The sequence below is a fragment of the Dama dama genome, chromosome 18 (assembly GCF_033118175.1).
Source record: "Dama dama isolate Ldn47 chromosome 18, ASM3311817v1, whole genome shotgun sequence".
Classification (NCBI taxonomy): domain Eukaryota; kingdom Metazoa; phylum Chordata; class Mammalia; order Artiodactyla; family Cervidae; genus Dama; species Dama dama.
The window spans coordinates 99,982,506-100,007,247 of NC_083698.1; the positions used below are offsets into that span (position 1 = coordinate 99,982,506).

Consider the following 24,742-nt stretch of genomic DNA (forward strand, 5'->3'; position numbering starts at 1 on the left):
GCTTGTATGATACTTCATTATTGTTATCATTTAAATATTCAGGTACTTAAGTCTTTCTGATGCCATGACTCCCTAGAGATGAGCTTGTAGCCCCTTCATGTGAGGCATACTCTAAGAAAACAAGGAAAGAGGCAGTAGGAGGCACTCCGTTTAATTCTGATCCAGGACCACTGACTCTGAATTTTTCCTATTTTATGAATGTAAACCTCCCTCCAGGATGATTGTGATAGTGCCGTATGGTGAAATTCTGATATTTCCCCCTTTTGTATGTGTCCCTGAGTCATTCCTCGTGAGTGATTCTGTGTGACCCTTCTGGTGACCCACCTTTCTACTCTGAGTTTCCACTCCACTTTGCACTCAGAGCCCTACTACCTTTGAAATGGAGTCCAAATCCTCCATCTTCTTGGTGACTCATCTCTTCCTTCTCTGCGTGACACTGGACACTACTCTATTTGCATTTTGGCAAAGAGCTTCTGAGTTTAGATCATAGATGGAATGTGACAAACCAAGACGTCCTCTGAAGAGGACAGACTAACCTGAAAGAGCCAGAAGGTCTGCTGTGTTGTGTTTACAACAGACCAAACTGGGCAGAGATAAGAGAAGCAGCAGGTAGAGGTGATTAAGAAGAGGAATTTCAAATCAGCAGGAGAATGTTTGTCAATGGAAAGAACAAAGGCCAGGTCTGCTGAACAGCTAACATGTTGAGGCTCAGCAAGTGGGGGTTTCTGGTTCTGACCACCGTTCAGTTCATGCTGGGAATGCTGGGGAATGGTTTCATAGGGTGGGTCAATGGCAGCAGCTGGTTCAAGAGCAAGAGGATCTCTTTGTCTGACTTCATCATCACTAACCTGGCTGTCTCCAGGATTGTTTTGCTGTGGATTCTCTTGATTGATGGTGTTTTACTGGTGTTCTCTTCCAAACTACATGATGAAGGGATACTCATGCAAATTATTGATGTTTTCTGGACATTTACAAACCATCTGAGCATTTGGCTTGCCACCTGTCTCAATGTCTTCTACTGCCTGAAAGTGGCCAGTTTCTCCCATCCTGCATTCCTCTGGCTTAAGTGGAGAGTTTCTAGGGTAGTCGCATGGATGCTATTGAGTACCCTGTTGTTATCATGTTGCAGCGCCATCTCTCTGATCCGGGAATTTAAGATGTATTCTGTTCTCAGTGGAATTGACAAAACTGGGAATGTGACTGAGCTCTTCAGAAAGAAAGAAAAAGAATATAAACTGATCCATGTTCTTGGGACTCTGTGGGACCTCCCTCCCCTAGTCCTGTCTCTAACCTCCTGCTTTCTGCTCATTCTCTCCCTGGGAAGGCACATGCGGCAGATGCATCAGAACCGTGCCAGCCCCAGAGATCCCAGTACCGAGGCCCACAGGAGGGCCATCAGAGTCATCCTCTCCTTCCTCTTTCTCTTCCTGCTCTACTATCTTTCCTTCTCAGTGTTAACATCCAGTTATTTCCTGCCAGCAACTAAGATGATTTCAATGATTGGAGAAGTAATTGCAATGCTATATCCTGTTGGTCACTCCTATGTTCTCATTTTGGGAAATAGCAAGCTGAAGCAGATGTTTGTGGCGATGCTCCGGTGTGAGCCTGGTTGTCTGAAGCCTGGATCCAAGGGATCTGTTTATCCATAGAGCATCTTGGGGTGTGGGAGGGAGCCTAGGAGTCCTTAGACCTAGGAGTCCTTAGCCAGGATCACAGGGCTCTTCCTCACCCTCCTGTGGCACCAGTTCTGTAATTACTGCTTCATCCTGCCCTCCTCAGGGACCCTTCTCACGGCCTCTCCGTGTATGGTTGCTTTGAAGAGGTGGAAATAGTCTTTGGAATATATAGACATGGAGTTTTATTTTAATAAGTATCAACTCAACATCATGAGCTGATTACTAGCTTTAACTTCAAGTTTATATTGACAGTGATGTAGTGAACTAGAGGGGAGAGAGCAAAAGCATTGTAGATCCACAGGCTCGGGTTTGAATTCTGGTTCAGTCCGTTTTCCAAGACTTTTTTTGGCCTTAGGGGAGTTACTTTAATTACCTGTTTGATTCTGTCTTTCCCCATTTTAAAATGCAGACTGTGATACTGACTTCACAGGGGATTTAGAGATTCAGAAGACAATGTCTGCTGTCATTTCAGCACAGCTTATTGTGTCAGGATTATATCAGAATTAGAGGAGAAGGGGGTGGTTGGCTGGCATCACTGACTCAATGGACATGAGTTTGAGAAAACTCAGGGAGATGGTGATGGACAGGGAAGGCTGGCGTGCTGCAGTCCATGGGGTCACAAAGAGTCAGACATGACTGAGCGACTGAACAAGAAGGAAATCTGCAGGAGGTGAAGCTGTTACTGTAACAGTGAAGTGTGCCGCAGCAGCAATTACCACAGGAGACCTGTTTCCACAAGTCCATTGTGTACTGACAAGCAGAGAAATACAAGTCAAGACCCTTGGATGCTCGGTTCCAATCCTGTCTGCTGGTTAAGTCATTTTAATTTCAGTAATCCTTTGCTTTCTTTTATCATTTTGCTAAAGCAAATTTTCAAGTAATTTGTAATTTTTTAGATTGGGCAAAATATCCAAGCAGTTTTTTTTTTAAATTATCCAAGATGTATATCTGTTTTTAAAATGTCAGAGTTTTGTGAAAAATAAGCAGTTTTTCTAAATGTAATCATTTTTATTTTAATAAAATTATATAGGCTTTGATTTCCTTCCTGTCACTGAACAGTGCTGACAAGTCAGTGAGAATATTATTGCTTGAGATCTCAAACTTGTAAACAAATTTAGGACACATGGTAACTCTAAATCTGGATTTCTGTCACTAACAGGGCTCTCAGGTATAAAGTTTTTTGGCTAAAAACGTAGACCAGATAGCCTGAGCTCAAATCCTGACTCAGACCTTAATAAACTGAGTGACCTTGGGGATGTTTCTTAACCTCTATTTCACTTTCCTCATATAGTCAAAGCTATGGTTTTTCCAGTAGTCATGTACAGATGTGAGAATTGGACCATAAAGAAGGCTGAGCGCTGAAGAATTGATACTTTCGAACTGTGAATTGTGGTGCTGGAGAAGACTCTTGAGAGTCCCTTGGACTGCAAGAAGATCAAACCAGTCAATCCTAAAGGAAATCAACCTTGAATATTCATTGGAAGGACTGATGCTGAAGCTGAACCTTCAGTACTTTGACCCACCTGATTCGAAGAGCTGACTCATTGGAGAAGATCCTGATGCTGGGAAATATTGAGGGCAGGAAGAGAAGGGGGTGACAGGATGAGATGTTTGAATGGCATCACTGACTCAATGGATGAGGTTGAGCAAACTCTGAAAGACAGTGAAGAACAGGGAAGCCTGGCGTGCTGCAGTCCCTGGGGTTGTAAAGAGTTGGACGTGACTTAGCAACTGAAAAACAACAATTTATAAAATAGAAATAGTAATAGTGTTTTCTTGATAGATTGTTGAAAGGAATAAGTGAATCAACATAAGAAAACTAGAGTCCCACATGGAGTAAGTCAATAAATACTGCTATTATTATTGTTTTTGTTCTTGTTTTGTGAAAGAGGTTACATTCAGACATAGCATGAAGAATTAACACATTTCTTAGCACTTTGTCATATGTAGCCCAAAGTGAGTTTTCAGGTTGTTCTGATTTATACATTTATTTTCAAAATTATAGAAATAAAATGTTTTTTGGTCTGTATTGTTTGCTTTCAAATTGATATTTGCCTCTTGGAGGTGCTAGGAAAATTCCTAATTCTGACATAAAGTTCTCTTTCAAAAAGGTATCTATGGAAACTTAAAAATAATGATTTTTTTCTTAATAAAAATTTAATTTGGAGGAAGAAGGGATTTTCCAAGATGGTGTAGACACACAGAGAGAAACAAATGGGAAAAAAATGCTAAAAATATATAGAGAAAAATTGTCAGTGGAAATAATGACTTAATATTCATGCATAATTCACTAACATAGAAGGATTCTAAAAGGAGAACTTCTGTAATTAAAAAATCTGTGCTTCTTTTCAGCACAGGGAAGTTTACCTGTGGAAAAACTGCGGTCTCAGTTGCTATGTGCTTTGTTCACCTTGAGCCCTACTCCGGTTTATCCTCTCTGACTCTTGAACACTTGTTCTTATTTCTTGTCATTTTGACAGCTTCTCCACCTAGCCCTGACTTTCTGGTTTTTTAGTCCTTACCGGAATTCCTGATCCTGCCTTCTGCCTTGGGTGTGGGGATTTTCTTCTCTTTTAATTGGACATAACATTTTTTTTTCCAATTATTTTTATTAGTTGGAGGCTAATTACTTCGCAACATTGCAGTGGGTTTTGTCATACATTGACATGAATCAGCCATGGAGTTACATGTGTTCCCCATCCCAATCCCCGCCTCCCCCCCCCCCCCCCCCCGCCCCGATTCCCCTGGGTCCTCCCAGTGCACCTGACCCGAGCACCTGTTTCATGCATCCCACCTGGGCCAGTGATCTGTTTCACCATAGATAATATACATGCTGTTCTCTCGAAACATCCCACCTTCGCCTTCTCCCAGAGTCCAAAAGTCTGTTCTGTATATCTGTGTCTCTTTTTTGGACATAACATTTTATTAGAGATTTTGGCTTGGCTGTTGTTTCTTTCTTGGTGCCTTTGGCTAACTCCTGGATGTTTCCTCCTCCTTTTTCTACTGAGGTTTCATTAAATCCTACCCCAATCTAACAGATTCAGATGGGTGGGTCCAGTCAACTTGCTCAGACTACCACTAATGTTCATTCCACTGGAACCTGGAGTATGGGTGGAAACTGTAGAATCCCCCAATAGGGAGTCTGTTGTCGTAGTCCAGTTGGCTGACTGCAGAGTTTCCCTCCCTGAGAGCAAATGAAATCAGATTCATAGGTGTGGCATTCCCAATCCCTCCCCCGTTTCCTCTTTCAGAGAAATCTGGAGGTGACTCCTGGGAAAGCTCAGACTTTGTTATGTGACTTCAACAATATATTGGCTGCCCTTAATCAAAGACTGGTGTGGGAGTGGGGACGTGAGTCTGAGTAGTGGGTGATTTGCTGAGGAAAGGAGTCTTACTTGTGGCTAGAGGCACCCTGAAGGGAAGTTTAGCTCTTTTGGAGAGGATATGGTCTTCTGAACCCACCAGGGAAAATACTTAATCTGCCAGTTCCTGACAGTCCAAGGCCGTAGGGGAGAATTACCTAACACCTTACTCCCATTTTTGAGACACCCTGGAAGTGGTCATCTTGTTTGTTTTGTTTTCATTAAATTAACTTTAGTTGCTAAATCCCTTAAGACTCTTACATCTGGCCGTTTCATGCACAAAGGACCAGAGCATATCTTTTCCCCACTGTGACCAGGTTCTTAGGGTCAAAGTATGAGAACGAGAATCGTTCTTGCATTTGGAGTCCAGTTATAGGCTAGAGCTTGTTCCTGAGGCTACGTGTCTCCGCCAAGCACATGTCTTCTTTGGTGTATGGTGGAGGGGCCTTTAACATATGAGTCAACAGTAACTTATGAACAGTACCTCACAAAACCTTCCACCAGGTTTCCACCAGGGCCCCCTATATATCCTGTGTCTCAGGGAACTACTTCTCATTTTTGATACCTTCTGACCTCTCTGGCTTATCTTGATTCTACTTCATTCTTTCATACTACAGACACTTATTTAACATGCTCTCTGCACTTAACAGTGTACTAGATCAATCATTATTCTCAGAAGCATTGCATGTAGTGGGCAATAAAGATGCAGAAATGAGTATTCCATCTCTCCATCACTGAAACAGATGCTTCAGGTATGATGAAGGGATGCTGTCATTACCAGAGAGTTCTGGCCCTGGTGATCTTTAGCTCTCTCTTTCTGACAGCTATTAAAATGTACTGCTACAATATTGTAAAGTAATTAGCCTCCAATTAAAATAAATAAATTAAAAAAAAAAATGTACTGCTCGCTTCTCTTGCCCTGGGGAGCAAAGTTGACTGAGGGCTCCAGCTGCTGAGGCCACACTTCCTGCAGACTGCTCCCAGCCAGTGATGGAGACCAGAGTCCTAAGGTAGGTCTGCTCCACTGACACGAGACTCTTCCAACAGGCAGTTTTCGCCCAAGGACTCTCCATCAGCTTGGGTGACCCTTTTTTGGAACTGTGCTACAGTCTAGAGCTCTTCTTACCCAATTCTTTCTTCTCTCTCTCTCTTTATAGGTATCAGACCTCCATTGCTATCTGAAAATTCACCTTCCTTTGCTTCCTGCCACCTAAAATCTCTTGCATGTCTAATCCTATTTCTGCCTGTGTTTCTTGTATAAAAGATACAAGTGTTGTGTTTTTTCAAGTGAACTAGAATTTTGAAAATCACCCCAGATTCTTCCTTTTCCTTCAGTTTTGATATTCATTTGGTCATTAAATCTGTTTGTTTGTACTCTAAAAATTTTTCTCTCAAATGCCTGCTAGTCTCTGTTTGTATTCTTTTCATTCCTTAAGAGTGACTGCAGCAGGATTTATTTATTTATTTTAATATCTATTTATTTATTTAGCTTCACTGGGTCCTAGATACAGTGTGTAGGATCTAGTTCCCTGACCAGGTATCGAACCTGGGCCCGCTGCATTGGGAGCTCAGAGTCTTAGCCACTGGACCACCAGGGAAGCCCCTGCAGCATGATTTAACTAGTTTCCTTTTCCAATTCCATCCTCTTCCAGCAAAGCATTTCCACATTACTGGGTTGTGGGCTTCATACAGTGAACATACAATCACGGTGCTCTTCTCTTAAAATCCTGCAGTGACTCTCCATTGCTCACCCCAGTCTTTTGCTTGGATAACCCCTTTGCCTCTTCAATAGTTACTTTATATGTCTCCTTAAGAATGCCTTTTGTGAATCCTCAAAGCGGTGTTAAAGGCCCCTCCGGAGCACTCCTAGTGTACCCTTTGTTTTTTCTTGTTATAGCACCTAATACATGATCTAATTGTCTATTTGTCTGTCTCTCCCACTATTCTGTATGCTCTTTGAAGGCAGGGTGTGCTGTGGGTGATTCTTTCCTGTTTCCTTAGCACATAATGTATAAGTGACTGGCTGATAATAACAATTTACTGAATGAATGAACCAATGAGGAGCTGCCTAGTGTACTGGACAGAGCTCAGTCTCAGAAGACCTTCCAAATTAGCCACTGATTTTCTGTGACATTTGGCAGTCATTTACTCCCTTTGACCTGAATTTTCCTCATCTGGAAGTAGGAGTAACCAGATTTCTCTCCTAGAACTGTTTTAAAGATGAACTGAGATTTATAATGCCTAGGAACATAATAAACGCTCAAAAAAGTCTAAGAAATATTAAAAGACATTTCTTCTAAGCAACATTGGTACTCTTTTGAAAACAATTCAAAGTTTTTAATTCCTGTTTATCTGCGCCTGATCTCATTCTTCAAAGTCTTCATCAAATAAACCAAGTCATCCTTTTGCTTTGACTGTTTGCCCCAAGACTTTTCCTCCAGATCTACTGAGTAGCAAAGTATGGACTCAGGACTGCACTGTATCCACCCTGGGTCTTCTTGGGCTCTAATAAATAAACAAACAAATGATCAGACTCACAAGACTGTCTTAGGACACTCTGGCACCAGTGTACTCGGATGGGTATAGTTCAGCGATCCAGTTCAGCAGCAGGGGAATATCAGACCTTCTTTTGCAGTGTCCTTGCTGCCAGTTATACGGTTCGGGTACAAGGAGAAGAGATCCACATTTAGGTAAGGATAGAAGCTGCCCTAAAATAAAAGCCTCATGTCTCAAAGAATCAGTTTCTCTTGTAATAATTTCATAGCCTTAGTTTCCAGGTTGAGCCAAGGGATACACACCTAGGAGTTATCCCTCACATTCAAGGAAGCAAGAGGCCTCCATAACATATTTAACTGAAGGTCATATTCTATGCAGGCGGAGAAGGGATTTTGTTAACGGTTTGCCTATAGTGACCCTTTCAGAAATGACTTCAGATAGAACCAGCTTACTCATTGCTCTTGCTAATTGACATGATCGCATCTTAATTCCATGCCTCCTGCTACTGAGAACCCAACCACTTCGTGTATCAACCTCTGAATGTGGCCTATTACTGCATGACACTGGGTTTCCTCTTCTTTTTTGGAACATTTACTACTTTTTTCTTTTAATTAAAGTATAGTTGATTTACAATGTTGTGTTAGTTATTGGTATATAGAAAAGTGGTTAAGATATACACATAAATATATATATATATTCCTTTCAGGTTTTTCCACTATATTACAAGATATTGAATATAGTTCCCTGTGCTATATAGTAGGTCCTTGTTATTTATTTTATGAATAGTAGTGTGTATCTGATAATCCCAAACTCCTAATTTATCCCTCCCTTACCTTTTCCCTCAGGGTTGCTTTGGCAGCTCTGGGTCTTCTGTGGTTACATATAAATCTTAATATTTGTTTTAGTTCTATGAAAAAATATCATGGGTAATTTGATAGGGACTGCATTAAATCTGTAGATTGCTTTGAGTAGGGTGGCCATTTTAACACTATTAATTCTTTCAATCCAAGAGTGTGGGATAACTTTCCATGTGTTTGTATCATCTTCAGTTTCCTTTATTGGTGTTTTATAGTTCACAGCATATAAGTCTTTCACCTCATTTGTTAGTTTTATTAAGTAGTTTTTTAGATATGATTTTAAAAGGGATTTTTTTTCCCTTTCCCTTTCTGATATTTCATTGTTGGTATAAAGAAATGCAATTGATTTCTGTATACTAATCTTCTATACTGCTACCTTTCTGAATTTGTTGATCAGTTCTAATAGTTTCTGTGTGGAGTCCTTAGGGTTTTCTATATATAGTATCATGTCATCTACATATAAGGATGATTTTATCTCTTCCCTTCCAATATGGATACCCTTTGTTTCTTTTTCTTGTTCGATTGCTGTGGCTAGGACTTCCAATAATATGTTGAATAGAAGTGGTGAGGGGAGGGCATCCTTTTCTTGTTCTGGATTTAGTGGGAAGGTTTTTAGCTTTTCACTTTTGAGTGTTATGTTGGTTATGTATTTGTCATAAATGGTTTTTATTATGTTAAGATAAGTTCCCTTGATATCCACTTTGGTAAGAGTTTTTATATCATGAATGGATGTTAAATTTTATCAAATGCCTTTTCTGTATCTATTGAGGTGGTCGTGTAGTTTTTGTTTTCTTTTGTTGATGTGGTGTATCACATTGAATGATTTCCATATGTTTAACCATCTTTGTGACCCGGGGATGAATCCAGCTTGATCATGGTGTATGATCCTTGCAAAAGCTAACAAGTTTTGTCAAGAGAACACACTGGTCATAGCAATACCCTCTTCCAACAACACAAGAGATGACTCTACACATGGACATGCCAGGTGGTCAATACTGAAATCAGATTGATTATATTCTTTGCAGCCAAAGGTGGGAAAGCTCTATAGAGTAAGCAAAAACAAGACCTGAAGCTGAGTGTGGCTCAGATCATGACCTCCTTATTACAAAATTCAGGCTTAAATTGAACAAAGTAGGGAAAACCACTAGGCCATTCAGGTATGACCTAAATTAAATACCTTATGATTACACAATAGAGGTGATGAATAGATTCAAGAGATCAGATTAGGCAGACAGAGTGCCTGAAGAACTATGGATGGAGGTTCATAACACTGTACAGGACATGGTGACTAAAACCATCCCAAAGAAAAAGAAATGCAAGAAGGCAAAGTGATTGTCTGAGGAAGATTTACAAATAGCTGAGAAAAGAAGAGAAACAAAAGGCAAGGGAGAAAGAGAAGGATATACCCAACCAAATGCAGAGTTCCAAAGAATATCAAGGAGAGATAAGAAAGACTTCTTAGGTGAAATGCAAATGAAAAAGAGGAAAGCAATAGAATGGGAAAGACTAGAGATCTCTTCAAGAAAATTGGAGATATCAAGGGAACATTTCATGCAAGGGTGGACATGATAAAGGTCAGAAATGGGAAGGACCTAACAGAAGCAGAAGAGATTAAGAAAAGGTACCAAGAATACACAGAAGAACTTGCAAAAAAGATCTTAATGACCTGGATAACCACAATGGTGTGGTCACTCATCTGGAGCCAGACATCCTGGAGTGGAAGTCAAGTGGGCCTTAGGAGGCATTACTATGAACAATGCTAGTGGAGGTGATGGAATTCCAGATGAGCTATTTACAGTCCTAAAAGAGGATGCTGTTAAAGTGCTGTACTTAATATGTTAGAAAATTTGGAAACTCAGCATTGGCCACAGAACTGGAAAAGATCAGTTTTCATTCCAATCCCAAAGAAGGGCAATGCCAAAGAATGTTCAAACTACCATACAATTGCACTCATTTCATATGCTAGCTAGGTTGTGCTCAAAATCCTTTAAGCTAGGCTTCAGCAGTATGTGAACTGAAAAATTCAGATTTACAAGCTGGATTTAGTAAAGGCAGAGGAACTAGAGATAAGTTGCAAGCATTCATTGGATCATAGAGAAAACAAGGGAATTCAGAAAAACATCTATTTCTGCTTCACTGACTATGCTAAAACCTTTGACTGTGTGGATCATGACAAACTATGGAAAATTCTTAAAGAGATGGGAATACCAGATCACCTTACCTGCCTCCTGAGAAACCTGTATGTAGGTCAAGAAACATCAGAACTGGACATGGAATAACAAACTGGTTCAAAATTGGAAAAGCAGTATGTCAAGGCTGTATATTACCACCCTGCTTATTTGACTTATTGCAGAGTACATCACGCGAAATGCTGGGCTGGATGAAGCTCAAGTGGGAATCATGGTTGCCGGGAGAAATATCAATAGCCTCAGATGTGCTGATGACATCACCTCAATGGCAAAAAGTGAAGAGGAACTAAAGAGCCTTTTGATGAAGGTGAAAGAGGAGAGTGAAAAAGCTGTCTGAAAAATCAGCATTCAAAAATGAAGATCATGGCATCTGGTCCCATCACTTCATGACAAATAAATGGGGAGGAAATGAAAACTGTCACAGACTTTTTTCCTTGGGCTCCAAAATCACTGGGGATGGTGACTGCAGCGATGAAATAAAAAGATGCTTGCTCCTTGGAAGAAAAGCTGTGACAAACCTAGACAGTGTTTTCAAAAGCAGAGACATCATTTTGCTGACAGAGGTCATATAGTCAAAGCTATGGTTTTTCTAGTAGTCATGTATAGATGTGAGAGTTGGACTGTAAAGAAAGCTGAATGCTGAAGAATTGATGCTTTTGAACTGTGGTACTGGAGAATACTCTTGAGCATCCCTTGGACAGCAAGGAGATCAAACCAGTCAATCCTAAAGGAAATCAACCCTGAATATTCATTGGAAGGACTGATGCTGAAGCTCCAATACTTTGGCCACCTGATGTGCAGAGCCAACTCATTGGAAAAGATCCTGATGCTATGAAAGATTAAGGGGAGGAGGAGAAGGGGGCAACAGAGGATGAGATGGTTGGATGGCATCACTGACTCAGTGGACATGAGTTTGAGCAAACTCCAAGAGATAGTGAAGGACAGGGAAGCTTGGTGTGCTGCAGTCCACAGGATGGCAAAGAGTCTGAAATGCCTGAGTGACTGAACAAAAAAATTGATGAATATGTATTCATTGCTGCTTTGAACCTTGTTTTCCAGTTGATTTTGTATTTCATTTTGTTCCTTTCTTTTCGTTTTTTGTTTTTCCTTTTGTGGTTTGAAGGTTTTCTTTGTATCATGCTTGAGTTCTCTTGTTTTTTGTGTTTGTGAATACATTGTATGTTTCTGATTTATAACTACAAATCTTGGTTTTCAAGTATTGAATGTAAATTCTTATCAGTTCAGTTCAGTTGCTCAGTTGTGTCTGACTCTTTGTGACCCCATGGACTGCAGCACGCCAAGCTTCCCTGTCCATCACCAACTCCCGGAGCTGGTGATATAATTAAGATGTAATTCTTGTATCTTATACTATATTGTTTATTCTGTTTAAATGTGGTAGGTATAATATTTAACATAATTACTTCAATGTAGTAATCAATTTTGTAGATAGCTAAGTGGAAATATGTGCTCTGATATAACCTTTCCTTTACTTGTTTCCTTGCTTGCTCACTCTGTGTTGCCTGTTTGATGTGGCCACCTGTAGTTTTGTGGGTGGGTGTGTGTGTGTGTGTGTGTAGGAGCGAGGCATGGGAATTCCCACCATATTCTGGGGTTGCTATGAAGAGAAGTCCAGACATGCTGGACTAGAATTCAATCATTTGATTTTGATAACCTTGGAGTCTGCTGTAATTCTTCCCTCTAGCATTCCTTCTCTTGGAGAAGGAATTTTCACTTTGGTGGTTTTAATTAGGCATTTCTAAGGAAAACAGGATATGAATGAAGAAATAGTAATGCAATCCTTGGAAGATTTGCATCTCAGTAAAAGCAGCTGGCTCTTAGACCACTGATGGTTCATTTGCCACAGTGGGGAAATTAAAATAGGAAATATCTTTCCTGGCTTGGTACTGGTGCCTACTTGTATATTACAATATTTTCCCTGCTCCCAGCATCAGCACCGCATCTCCTGAGTCCTCAATGAGTAAAGATGCTTCGGATAGTCTTTTTTTCTTCTATTGTTGTCTCTGAAATTTTAACTTTTGTAGGACTCATTGTGAATCTCTTCATTGTAGTGGTCAGTTACAAGACTTGCATCAAAAGCCACAGGATCTCTTCTTCTGACACACTCCTGTTCAGTTTGGGCATCACCAGATTTTTTATACTGTTACTGAATGTTGTTGTCATCGTCTCTCCAAATGCGGAAAGGTCAGTCTCCTTATCCTGTTTTCTCCTGTCATGTTGGATGTTTTTGGACTCTAGTAGTCTTTGGTTTGTAACCTTGCTCAACGTCTTGTATTGTGTGAAGATTGCTAACTACCAACACTCAATGTTTCTCCTGCTGAAACGAAATCTGTCCACCAGGATGCTCCGGATGCTGCTGGTCTGTATGCTCCTTTCTGTCTTCACCACTCTCCTGTATGTCATGCTCAGACAGTTGGCACCCTCTCTTGAATTTGTGACTGTGAGAAATGGCACAGTATTTGACATCAATGAGGGACTCTTGTCTTTGGTGACTCCTTTGGTCTTGAGCTCATTTCTCCAATTCATCATTAATGTGACTTCTGCTTCTTTGTTAATCAATTCCTTGAAGAGACATATACAGAAGATGCAGAGAAGTGCCACTGTTCTTTGGAATCCCCAGACTGAAGCTCATGTGGGTGCTATGAAGCTGATGATCTGTTTCCTCATACTCTACATTCCATACTCAGTTGCTACCCTGCTCCATTATCTCCCTTCTTCTATAGGGATGGATTTGAGAACCAAGTCTATTTACGTTATTATGTCCACCATTTACCCTCCAGGACATTCTCTTATTATTATTCTCACACATCCTAAACTGAAAACAAAAGCAAAGAATATTCTTTGTTTCAATAAATAGTGGAATTTCAATAATAAAAGGTGCTAAAGTCACCTCAGGGGGAGCAAGATTTTCTTTGTTGGTAGTTTTCCCAGTGATCTGAGAAATTGATTTTTGTATTTACTGATCTGACTCTATAAGCCTTTAAGTGCCCGTATTTCAGTTCATTGTACAATATATTGTTTAGTAATATTTTAAAATCAGGCATTTTCTATAAGGAACTTGGAGGCGTTGCTTATCATGTGTTTTGCATGGGCATCGCATCCCTGGATCTTGGAAATCACCACACTGTTCCACTGGTTACAGAAGTGTAAGGGTAGTTCCCCCAAATTAAGCAATATATTAGAGGTCACTTCATAGTTAAATTTTTGAAGTTTAGCTGAGGAGCCCTGGGTAAGGGATCAGCAATGGGTAAATGGTCATCAGGAGCCACTCAACTGGCTTAGGTATAACAAGAGGGTGCAGCGAGACAAAGAGGAAGGGAAAGTTTCAGAGAGAAAAGAGAGGAAAGAGAAACATCAAAGGAGATAGGTATACATTAGGTCTGATGTAGAGAAAAAGGGTCCTCAACTTGCTGAGGGACAGTAACTGCCAGGAAGCTCAGGACTGAATTTATTCTTTTGTTCTGGAAAAAAGGGAAGGGCCAGAATTGATGGGTGGAAGGAAGTGACCAGGATTAAAGAAACCCAATCCAGGATGGCTTTAAGGATCTTCAAATCTGGGAAGCCAAGTTCAAAAGTTGTGCCAAAGAGTGAAATCAATACATTCTGAGTGCCACTTTACAAAAGATTTGGCCCTATCATATGATACGGAGTTCAGTAGAAAGCTGAGAGGAGTCACTGGACTGATGGTGGAAACGCCTGCCCTTTGGTGGATTTCTGTCACCTCTGTGTGAATTTATGCACTGAGTTTTATGGGCACTGCATGGTTCTCCAGAATGTTGTGCCTTCTGCTTGTTTGTTTGGAACAGCAGGACTGTGGCTACAGAGGAACAGAAATCTGAAGTTGAAATACTGATGTTTTAAAATGGGAATTGGGAAATAATAATTTATGTAGTTTTTTGTGTGTTTACAGGATATGTAATATTTACACATTTCAAAATAATCTTAATTAAAATAACATTCTCCTTATTAAAAATTATCCCGAGAAATCTCCAGATTTTACAGCCTACCTGATATTTCTCATCCCAGCCACCAGAATCTTGACTAGAGTATTCAGTAAGATTACCCAAACCAATATTTTATACTCCAAAACCTGGAGGTATCTGTTAGATTAGAATCTGAAGGTTAGGAGATAAAAGGATTGCTGAGAGTGATTAAGCTACACTATGACATCAGAACTCTGAATAGCAGAAAGCCCGATGGACCCCAACATCTTTTCTTTTCCCCCATAAATTCATAGTTACAGAATTTTTAGCTACTTAGAATTCTGGTAGCTTTCTCTTGTAAGTAGGTCTTTCCATATGATTGAGTTCTGCCAATACAGTATGAGCAGAAGCTGTGTATATGATTTCTAGGTGGTGTCCCCAGAACAGGTGTTAGTAGATGCCTTGCCTTCCTCTTTTCCCTGGTCCTCTTTCTGTGGGCTGGAACGCTGATACAGGGATTGGCCATCTTGCACCACAGATGAGGTGATGGCCTGGGGATAGTGGAGCAGATTTTCATCCTAGACTTGGCTGTGTGGTTCCTAACACTGTGGAACTGCCTTACCTTAACTCCAGGACTGTTTATGAAAAATAAACGTCTCTATTCTGTTCAACTCTGTAGTTTGATGTTTCTGTTGCCTTACTCAAATAACATGCTATACCGTAAGTATGTACAATAGCATACATCTTTATGATGAAGTAATGTGTAGCTATTTACTACTTTATAGTCAAGGAACATTTTTATATGATCTGATAAAATACTTATACTACTAAGTGAAATAAAAATAAAATAATTCATATGCAAAAAAATTGAAAACAACAATTATTTTTAGGTAGAAAGTTTTGAGTTTTGCTTCCCTGGTGGCTCAGATGGTAAAGAATCTGCCTGCAATGCAGGAGACCCAGGTTCGATCCCTAGGTCACGAAGATCCCCCGGAGAAGGGAATGGCACTCCACTCCAGTATTCTTGCCTGGAGAATTCCATGGACAGAGGAGCCTGGTGGCTACAGTCCATGGGGTTGCAAAAAGTCGAACACAACTGAGTGATCAACACTGACTTTCAGAAAGTTTTGGGTAATTCCACGCCACCCCCGCCCCCACAAAGTTTCCAAGTTTTCTATGATGAACATATATTTCTTTGGTAATCAGAACAAACTACATACTTTAAAATATAAACAGTAAGAAATTATCTCTGTCTGTCTAAAGGAGCTGTGGGGTCTTCTGATGTCAAAATTCTATTTTTCCTCACTAAGAAAGGCTGCGTGAATAACTATTCTTTGGGTTTATCTGGATTCTTTTTCTAGTATTGACAAAGTTCTGCTAATTCATTTCTTGATTGTCTTATATTGTATTCATTTATTTCCTATTTGGACTGGAGGTATTGGTTTTGTATTAGGAAATTTTTAAATTAGGTTTTGCTATTTGAAGAAAGTCTCGAACCTTCCTTCAACTTGAGACTCTTTCTTCAAACTCTTTCTTGAGAAGAGTCACTTTCTGAAATGAATGGCAGGCACCAGGACAATGTCTGTATAACATCATGAAATATTCACTGTGGTAGCTATAACTGGGGGATTTGTTACTTAGCTTTTAACTGCTACAAGTCCAAATATTCTCTGGGGCACATTTTCACGTGCTATTTTATTGGTTCCTCACGATTTCTTTGGTAATGTAGGTATCATTATGCCCATTATGTGACTGAGAAAATTGAGATACAAACAGATAAAGTAAATGACTCGTAACAGTAAAACTAGGAGAGGGTAGACCCAAGGCTCCAATTCATCTTCTGATTCTAAAATCCAATTATTTTTCCCCTGTATCACAAGATGAGTGGGAAGACATAGTGACCCAAGTAGAATAATGTCCAATTATAAAGCTTTATTTTCTAGGACAGGAAAAAAGTATTCAAAATGATGTCTGAAGCAGGATGTATCTAACCTGAAAATCTCACCCTAAGGCGCTAGATTTATATTTATCTATTTATCTCTATCTGTCTATTTATCTGAGAGAGGTAGGGGAGATATGAAATCCTGTGGGTGCTTAGTTTCCTTCCAAAATAAGTATTATGAGATCCGATAGCTACTGGATTTTTAGGCCGTGTAATTTATGTGAGATATGTTTTTTAAACCAGCAAGTAGGGACATTAAAGAAGAAACCATTTTATAATTTCTTTTGAATGCTACTATTTGGGAAGGAATAGGCCAATAGAAAGAGGGTGGGAAGGTAGATAAAATTCATGGAAAAACTAAATGGGATTCTTGGCCTTTTCAAGTATTTTGAAGGTTTCTCTATATTGCTGAAATTTCACTTAAACATATGTGACTTTGGGTTTCCCCGATCGTTGTTACAAGCTTTTTTCAGTTGTTCCAGTTTAAAAAAAACAACACTAACAAAAGAAAGAAGAGATTAAGAGGAAGAAGACAGTAGTGTTTGAAAGCATAAATTGAATGTAACTTTTAAGATAGTCTCAAATGCCAGGGTTTTCCAGCGAAACTGAAGCTTATTGAAAGCACTTAGAGTAGGTTTCCCAATAATGTTCTTTTTTTAAGCTCAAGCTGGAGATGTATCCTCTCATCTGCCCACTGTTTCTCAGAGAGCGCTGGAGAAGCTGGGACTTTCGAATTTTGTACGCTTGCTTCCTGTTCTTCCTGGGTGAGTAGAAGGTGGAAGTGGTAATTTGATAAAGCTCCCTAAGGATTTAGATAACTGACCCTTGGCCAGTTTGATTCCTTAAGTGAAAAAGGGAGAAAAGAAACTCCATGGATGTGTGAGAATTTGCCTGGCATGGAAATCGAGTACAGGTAGGTGATAGAAGTTACTGGAGGTTGGGGAGGGAAGGGAGGGGGAGAGGGGTCAGTGGGTAAGGACCGCAGCAGGGGAGGGGCACGGACTGCACAGCAGCCTCCCCAAGCGGCTGGGGGGGCGTGTAAGGTCAGTCTTCTTGGGGCATGCCAACAGTAGCTTCACGTCGGAACAGCTGGCTTATTCTCTGGATGATGGCTGAGGGCTGTGTAGGGTCTGGGAAAAGGCAGGAATGTACCTCCATGTTAGGAGGAAGGGGCCTGAGGCCCTGGGTGATGGCTCCATGTGTGTACAACTTGCTTGCAAATGAGGTGTGTAAACACAGGTACATGATTTGTTTCATGATTTTCTGACCTATTTTATATATAAAGTGAAGTTGCTCAGTCGTGTCTGACTCTTTGCGATCCCATGGACTGTAGACTACCAGGCTCCTCCATCCATGGGATTTTCCAGGCAATAGTACTGGAGTGGGTTGCTATTGCCTTCTCCAGGGGATCTTGCTGACCCAGGGATTGAACCCAGGTCTTCTGCATTGTAGACAGGCGCTTTACCATTTGAGCAACCAGGGAAGTCCTATTTTATATATTTATTTTTAAAAATTAGAGTATAATTGTTTTATAATGTTGTGCTGACCTATTTTAAATACAGAAAATTATTTGTCTCAGCTTTGCTGCTTTCATAAGTTGGGACAATGACTATATAATGACCTGAATTCAGGGCTCTCAAGAAATAATCAAATATATTGATACTATTCAAAAAACCTCTCTAACTCTCACTTATTCCTGTATATCTTTGACATCTCTGCCTGTTTTTAAAGGCCTGTCTCCTATCATTACTCTTACTGTCCAGAAATTCTAGAATTGTGTACAGCTGATCACCTTTTTTAGAAGCACCATCCCAGTTCTTGTATTTGCATACTGTGAATACCAGCAGACTTCAGATGCTCCCCTACTTTGTTGACAGGAGTGAGTATGGAGAGAAATCACCAAGGAAGGAAAGAAAAACACTGACATTAATTTGTAGGAACCAGGATAGGTAATTTCATATGTCCTTTTATCATCACAATATCCCTGTGAGGTAAGCATTATTATAAAAACTTTCTTTATAAGGAGGAACCAGGTGCTCTGAGAGCTTAATTGACTTGTGTAAGAACATAGCTTCTGGCTAGTTGAGCGGGGAGACACACCCAAACCTGTTGGATTTTGAAGCAATGGTGCCTTTCTGTGAGTGGCCCCAAGTGCCCCTCTTTAAATTCCCCTTACAAGGAGCTTGTCGAGAGATTTGTGTCCCATTGAGGGTTAGATATCTGGAAAGTCCTGTCTGCCATCTCTGTCGCTCGACTCTTTTCTTAGCATGATCTTGTGAGGGGAAAACCTCAGTCTCCCAAATTTTCTCTAGAAAAGCAGAAGTTCCAGAATGTTAAAAATGTGATTGTCATGCGAACAGCCTTCTGTAACTGGGTTCTATGTAACTTTTCAAAAATAAAGTTTTAATTTTATTTTGCGGAAAAGTTGCAAAGAGAGTATGTAGGGTTCTTATATTCTCTTCTCTCAGCTTTTCTGATGTTAATACCTTACATAACCTGATATATTTGTTGAAACCAGGAAACCAGCATTCATACAGTAACTATTAACTAAACTACAGACTTCATCCAAATTTTACTGGTTTCCCCACACATGTTCTTTATCTGTTCCAAGGTCCAATCCAGGATATCACATTGCAGATAGTCTTGGTCTCCTCTGGTCTATGATGTTTTTCAGTCTTTCCTTGTTTTTCATGACCTTGACAGCTTGGAGGGTTACTGTTTGGGCATTTTGTAAAATGTCTCTTCACTTGAGTTTGTCTGATGTTTTCCTCACAGTTAGACTGGGTTTGAATGCCTTTGGGGAAGAGGCATTCACAGAGGTGAAGCACCCTTCTCATCACATTGCATCACATCAGGGGTACATGATGTCATCATGACTATTCATTGGTCCTGTTAACCTGGATTGCTTGGTTAAGGTGGTGTCTGCAGATTTCTCCACTGCCTGCTCACTCTGCTTCCCTTTCCAGACATTCTAGTTTAGAGGTAAGTCTCTATATCCATTTTACTCTCAAGGGAAGCGGCATTAAGCCATGCTTCCTAGAGGGTCTCCCAAATCTTGTCTATCTTACTTATTTCTCCTCCCAAGTTTTCATACTTATGGAACCAGAGAAAATAGTTCCTGCTATCCTGTCTGCCAGGTCTCCTCACTGCCATTTACTTTTCCTGCCCCAGCAATGCTGCTGCTGCTTATATTCTTACACTGGTCCTTGTAATGCCAGGCACGCCGCGTCCATGGCACGCCAGCCATGGAGGATGATGCACTTTGGCACTTCCTTCTCCCTGCAAAGACCTGGATTCTAGTACCCAAGACATGGTACCAATCCAAGAGAGCAAGAACTCCACCTCTTCATGAAGTGGTGGGAAAGAATCTGTAAAGACAATATATGTGTATTGATAGTTTTGGTTACACGTGCTTATTAATAACATGCTTAATTTGCTCAATATCTGAATTTTTAGACTCATACAGTGTATTAAGAGAAGAATTAATTTGCTCAGGTGAACAGCTGCTATAGGCGAATTGCCTTCTAGAGGCCTTCTGGTGGCGATGTGGGCACAGTTCTGGGAAGCATTGAAAAAGGCTGTGTGCAGGAGTACAGAATGGTTGAGTCCCTGAGATATGTCAGAGGTAGGAGATGGAGCTGGACTGACTCTGGTAGCTTGTAGGTGAAAGGCATTTTTTGGATGAAAGTGTCAGACCTGAGTCTTTGAAACCAAAGTCTCTTAGCTGCTTCTTCCTTCTCCACGTGGCTTTCATGCCTTGGCTAGCCTCTCTGCCATCATCTCCAGCTCTTCCTCTGCTGAACCCACCACTGGCTCATCTCCTCATACTCATGGCTGCCTTTACATATTGGGCTTCCCTGGTAGCTCAGCTGGTAAAGAATCCACATGCAATGCAGGAGACCTTGATTTGATTCCTGGGTCGGGAAGGTCCCTGGATAAGGGCTAGGCTACCCACTCTAGTATTCATGAGCTTCCACTGGTGACTGAGACGGTGAAGAATTTGGCTGCAATGTGGTGAGACCTGTGTTTGATCCCTGGGTTGGGAAGATCCCCTAGAGGAGGGTAAGGCAGCCCACTCCAGTATTCTTGCCTGGAGAATCCTCATGGACAGAGGAACCTGGCGGGCTACAGTCCATGGGGTCACAAAGAGTTGGACACGACTGAGCGACTAAGGACATTTCGATTATAATGGTTAGGCGGAATCAGACCTGTTGAAGAATTCTATGGAAGGTGTCCACAACATGGGAGGGAGATCAAATCAGCCCTTACTCTAGAGAACTGCCAATAGTAAAATTCACTTATTATAATTAACTTACTGTAGAGTTAATGAAGTTTCTGTCCTCAACTCTTTTTCTTATTTCTTCTTTAAGTTTGAAATAAAATGAGAAAGTAATGTGGAAAACAGAATAGAAACCAGAGCTGTTGCTCTCTAAGCAATGCAAAGTGCTTATTTTGTTAAATTCCAGATGTCAAAACTGAGTTTTCATGTTTTGCATGGAAAGGATCACATTTTTCTAAATTAATATAGGTAATCCAGTTCTCTTTGCCAGTGTAGACTATGTATCCCCTGAGGAAATGAAGTAAAAAAAAATAGCTGTAATTTTGAAATAATGAGTGTTAAAAAGACTTGAACCTTGCATTAGTTGCTAGATGGTTTTTAGACAAACATTTTTCTTATTAGAGTTAGCTAATTATCTCAGTTCTCTATGTGGTTTAGCCTTTCTTAACACCACTCATAATCTGTCAAGAAACCATCTTTTTGTTTTTGGTGGTTTTTTTTTGAGGCGAGACTGGGCTTTCTGGATACATGTCATTGGCTTCCCTGCTTTGCCTGAGGTTCCACTGCCCAAGACCTGAAGTGCGGCAGGTAGGAGAGAAGGACAGTGGCACCTGCTGCCTGAAAAGTCACCACAGAAGCCTGGCTCTTGGAGAGGTTCATGCCTCATCCCGGCTCTCTGACCAGTGGCGGCTGTGGCCTTCCCCTTGGCCTCTCCACAGCTGCAGGCAGGGTTCTCAGGCGCCAGGCCCTCAGGTGGGTGGGTTGTGGCACAGCGCTTGCAGCCTGGGCCCAGGGGCTGCTCACTGCTGTGTCCCTGTGCCTGCGGCACTGCCTGGCACATGGTGCATGCTGTGTGTATCTGACCTCAGTGAACTGAAATCCAGTCCTACAGTCCATTACATTTTTAGTGGAACAGCTGAGACCTCGCGAGGGTGCTGGCTCACTTGCAGCTGCACAGAGTGCCCCAGGTGCTGCTGGGACATGGGACAGAACTCTTCACTATGCCCGTGCTGCCTTCCTAAGAAGCCAGCCTGGCCTTTCCCCTCCAATCCAATTCCACTGTCTTCTCATTTCCTTTATGCTTGTTTCTAGCCTATATCGAATACCATACTGGTTTTCTGTTCTCTGCATAGCAAGACAAGTTTAGCAGCTTCAAACAGCATACTTTTATTGTCATGGTTTCTGTAGATTAGGCTCCCAGCACAGCCCAAGTGGGCCCTCTGTGTAGGCTTCTCAAAAACCACAGTTAAGATGTTGGCTGGGCTGTGTTCCTTCTGGAGCTCAGGGTGCTTTCCCAAGCTCCTGGTTATTGGCAGGATTCAGTTCTTTGCATTTGTAGGATGAGGTCCCATTTTCTTGCCAGCTGTTAGATGGGGGTGTCAGTCTAAGCATCTCAGGGCCTCCCATAGTTCCTCAACATGCAACACTCTCATAACATGGCAACTGGACTCTTCAGGGCCAGCAGAAGGGCTCAGTTCCTCCTCCAAGACATTAACTGATTAAATCAGGTGAATCTCCTTTTTGATTAACTCAAACTTGACTGATTAGGGCCTTGATTACATCTGCAAAAGCCCCCCATCTTTGCCATGTAATATTACCTAATCACAGGAGTGACATCCTCTGTTATTCATAGCCCTGCACCTGCTCAAGGATTATTCAGGGTGTGTACACCAAGGGGTGGGAACTTTGGGGGCCAGTTTAGAATTCGGCCTCTCACAAACACATTTGCTTTTGGCTGGTTCCAAGGAACTTGGAATCTGAACAATAAATGAAGCACTTTCCCTCTATTTCTTGCTAACTGTGCTAGTTTTTTTTTTCACTTCTTTGAGCCAATCTCCTTTCTCTTAAGATTTTGATGTGAGATGTACGCTAAGTCAAGTGTGTGTGGATAATTGATCATAAGGCAGATGACCTCAGAGATCATGATTAATAGTGATGGTTTCTGTACCCTATCTCCTATATATTTTTTATTATTTGCCACTTAAGTGGAATATGTTCTGGTTCTCTGATTACTTTCTTTTCCCAGACTCCCCTAATTCTGTCTTTAATGATAAAATATATTTTGAATTTCTGAGTTTATTCAGCTTTCATGCTTACATGTTCAAAGTTCTTTTTATGAAAATAGAATTTCTATTTTATATGAACAAGCTCACATCTGGCATGGTATAGAATCTAAGAATGTTTCACTTGGTCTCTCTTGTTGATGTTTGTATATATGCTAAGTTGCTTCAATTGTGTCCAACTCATCAGGCTCCTCTATGCATGGGATTCTCCAGGCAAGAATACCAGAGTGGCTGCCATTTCCTACTCCAGGGCATCTTTCCAACCCAGAGATCAGACCCTGTCTCTTCTGTCTCCTGCATTTGGCAGGAGGTTTCTTTACCACTAGTACCACCTGGGAAAGCCCTTATTATATAATGTGTTAGTATCTAATGTTAACCCAATATCCTTGAGAAGGAGTCTTGGTCTCTGTGATGTTTCAAATGTCTAGTCTCAGGGTTTGTTCCAGGAACGTTCATGCGAGTGCAAATACAGAGAGATTTCTAACTTCTAAACTCTTTGCTTCTGGTCAGAGCTGTTCAGTCTATGCTTGAGGACAGATTGCAGAAGGGAGCGACTGAACTGAACTGAAGACCAAATCCAGATTTTGCGATCTAAGACTTTATGTTGAGTGTGGTATCACCTTCAGGGAATCTGCAGTGTAGCCAAGAGCTGTATACACCTATCTGCACTAAAGCAGAGCACCTTCTGCGACAGCAGTGAGAGACTTCCCCAGCTGTGCCGACTTCTATCCTAGGACTGCTGATGCTGGTGGCAGTGGCTGAATTTCTCATTGGCCTTGTTGGAAATGGAGTTTTTGTGGTCTGGAGTTTTCGAGAATGGCTCCGAACATTCAGGGAGTCCTTGTATAACCTCATTGTCCTAAGCCTGGCGGTCTGTTGGTTGCTTCTGCAATGGTTGATTGTGGTGGACTCAAGTCTGTTCCTGCTTTTCCAGAGCAGCCATTGGCTTCGCTATCTCAGTGTCTTCAGGGTTCTGGTAAGCCAGGCCAGCCTGTGGTTTGCGAGTTTTCTCAGTGTCTGCTACTGTAGGAAGATCCTGACTGTGAACATGCGGTCTTGTGGCTGAAGCAGAGGGCCTGTTACCTGAGTTGCTGCTGCCTCCTGGTGTACTTCACGATCAATTTGTAACTTACAGTCAGGGGTAGCTTAGACTTCTCCAGTCCTTCCCAAGGAAACAGCAGCATCTTATTCCCCCTTTCAAACTGGCACTATATATGTGTATTACAGCTCAATACAGGAAGCATGATGCCTTGCATGACGTTTCTTGTTTCCTCTGGGCTGCTGACTGTCCCTTTGTATGGACACTACAGGAAGATGAAGGTCCATACAGCCGGCAGAAGAGATGCTCAGGCCAAGGCTCACATCACTGTCCGGAAGTCCTTGGCCTGTTTCCTTATACTTTACATGGTCTGCATCCTGGCCAGCCCCTTCTCCATCAGCTCCAAGACTTTTCCTGTGGATCTCATCACTCTCTTCATCTCTGAGACACTACCCTTCTCTTCATTCTGTCATACTGATCATGGGGAACCCCAGGATGAAGCAGACATGTGAGAGAATCCTGTGGAAGACTGTATGTGCTTGAAGAGCCCAGGGCCTGTGAGCTGGAGAGAGAGGAGTGGTCAGGAGACTGTTTTGAAATAATTTTTTGATAGCTCTCCCAAAGAGGACTGACTTAAAATTTTTTCTTTCTTTCCTAAAAATTTTTTTATTTTATATTGGAGTATAGTTGATAAACAATGTGTTAGTTTCAGGTATACACAGAGTGATTCAGTTATACATATACATGAATCTATTCTCTTTCAAATTCTTTTCCCATTTAGGCTATTACATGATATTGAGCAGAATTCCTTGTGCTACACATTAGGTCCTTGCTGGTTATCTGTTTTAAATTTACCAGTGTGTACATGTCAGTCCCAAACTCCCAATCTGTCCCTCCC

The 24,742-nt window shown here is 41.2% G+C and overlaps 4 protein-coding genes across 4 annotated transcripts in view; all 4 read left to right on the forward strand.

Moving 5' to 3' along the window:
* Positions 1–618: 618 nt before the first annotated feature.
* Positions 619–2,259, forward strand: TAS2R3 (taste 2 receptor member 3). Its single transcript, XM_061166436.1, has one exon. It carries the CDS (start codon positions 699–701, stop codon positions 1,647–1,649), a length of 951 nt encoding a protein of 316 aa, XP_061022419.1. The 5' UTR covers positions 619–698; the 3' UTR covers positions 1,650–2,259.
* Positions 2,260–12,564: 10,305 nt separating this feature from the next.
* Positions 12,565–13,455, forward strand: TAS2R4 (taste 2 receptor member 4). The gene has a single exon (XM_061166438.1). The coding sequence runs from the start codon at positions 12,565–12,567 to the stop codon at positions 13,453–13,455; it is 891 nt and encodes a 296-aa protein (XP_061022421.1).
* A 3,681-nt stretch (positions 13,456–17,136) lies between these two features.
* The window catches only part of LOC133073053 (trypsin-like), a 41,629-nt gene continuing 34,023 nt past the window's right edge, over positions 17,137–24,742 (forward strand). Inside the window, exon 1 of the mRNA XM_061166545.1 lies at positions 17,137–17,227. Coding sequence (XP_061022528.1) covers positions 17,137–17,227 — 91 coding nt within the window. The remainder of the gene's footprint in view (positions 17,228–24,742) is intronic.
* TAS2R5 (taste 2 receptor member 5) lies at positions 17,360–24,387 on the forward strand. Its single transcript, XM_061166275.1, is given in 7 exon segments — positions 17,360–17,376; positions 19,430–19,445; positions 19,992–20,088; positions 21,427–21,495; positions 23,519–23,851; positions 23,854–24,292; positions 24,294–24,387. Coding segments are annotated over 7 exon segments (1,065 nt in total).

Excerpts from the sequence above, each read along its gene's own strand:
- TAS2R3 (XM_061166436.1), top strand. The coding sequence starts at position 699 with ATGTTGAGGCTCAGCAAGTGGGGGTTTCTGGTTCTGACCACCGTTCAG.
- TAS2R4 (XM_061166438.1), top strand. The coding sequence starts at position 12,565 with ATGCTTCGGATAGTCTTTTTTTCTTCTATTGTTGTCTCTGAAATTTTA.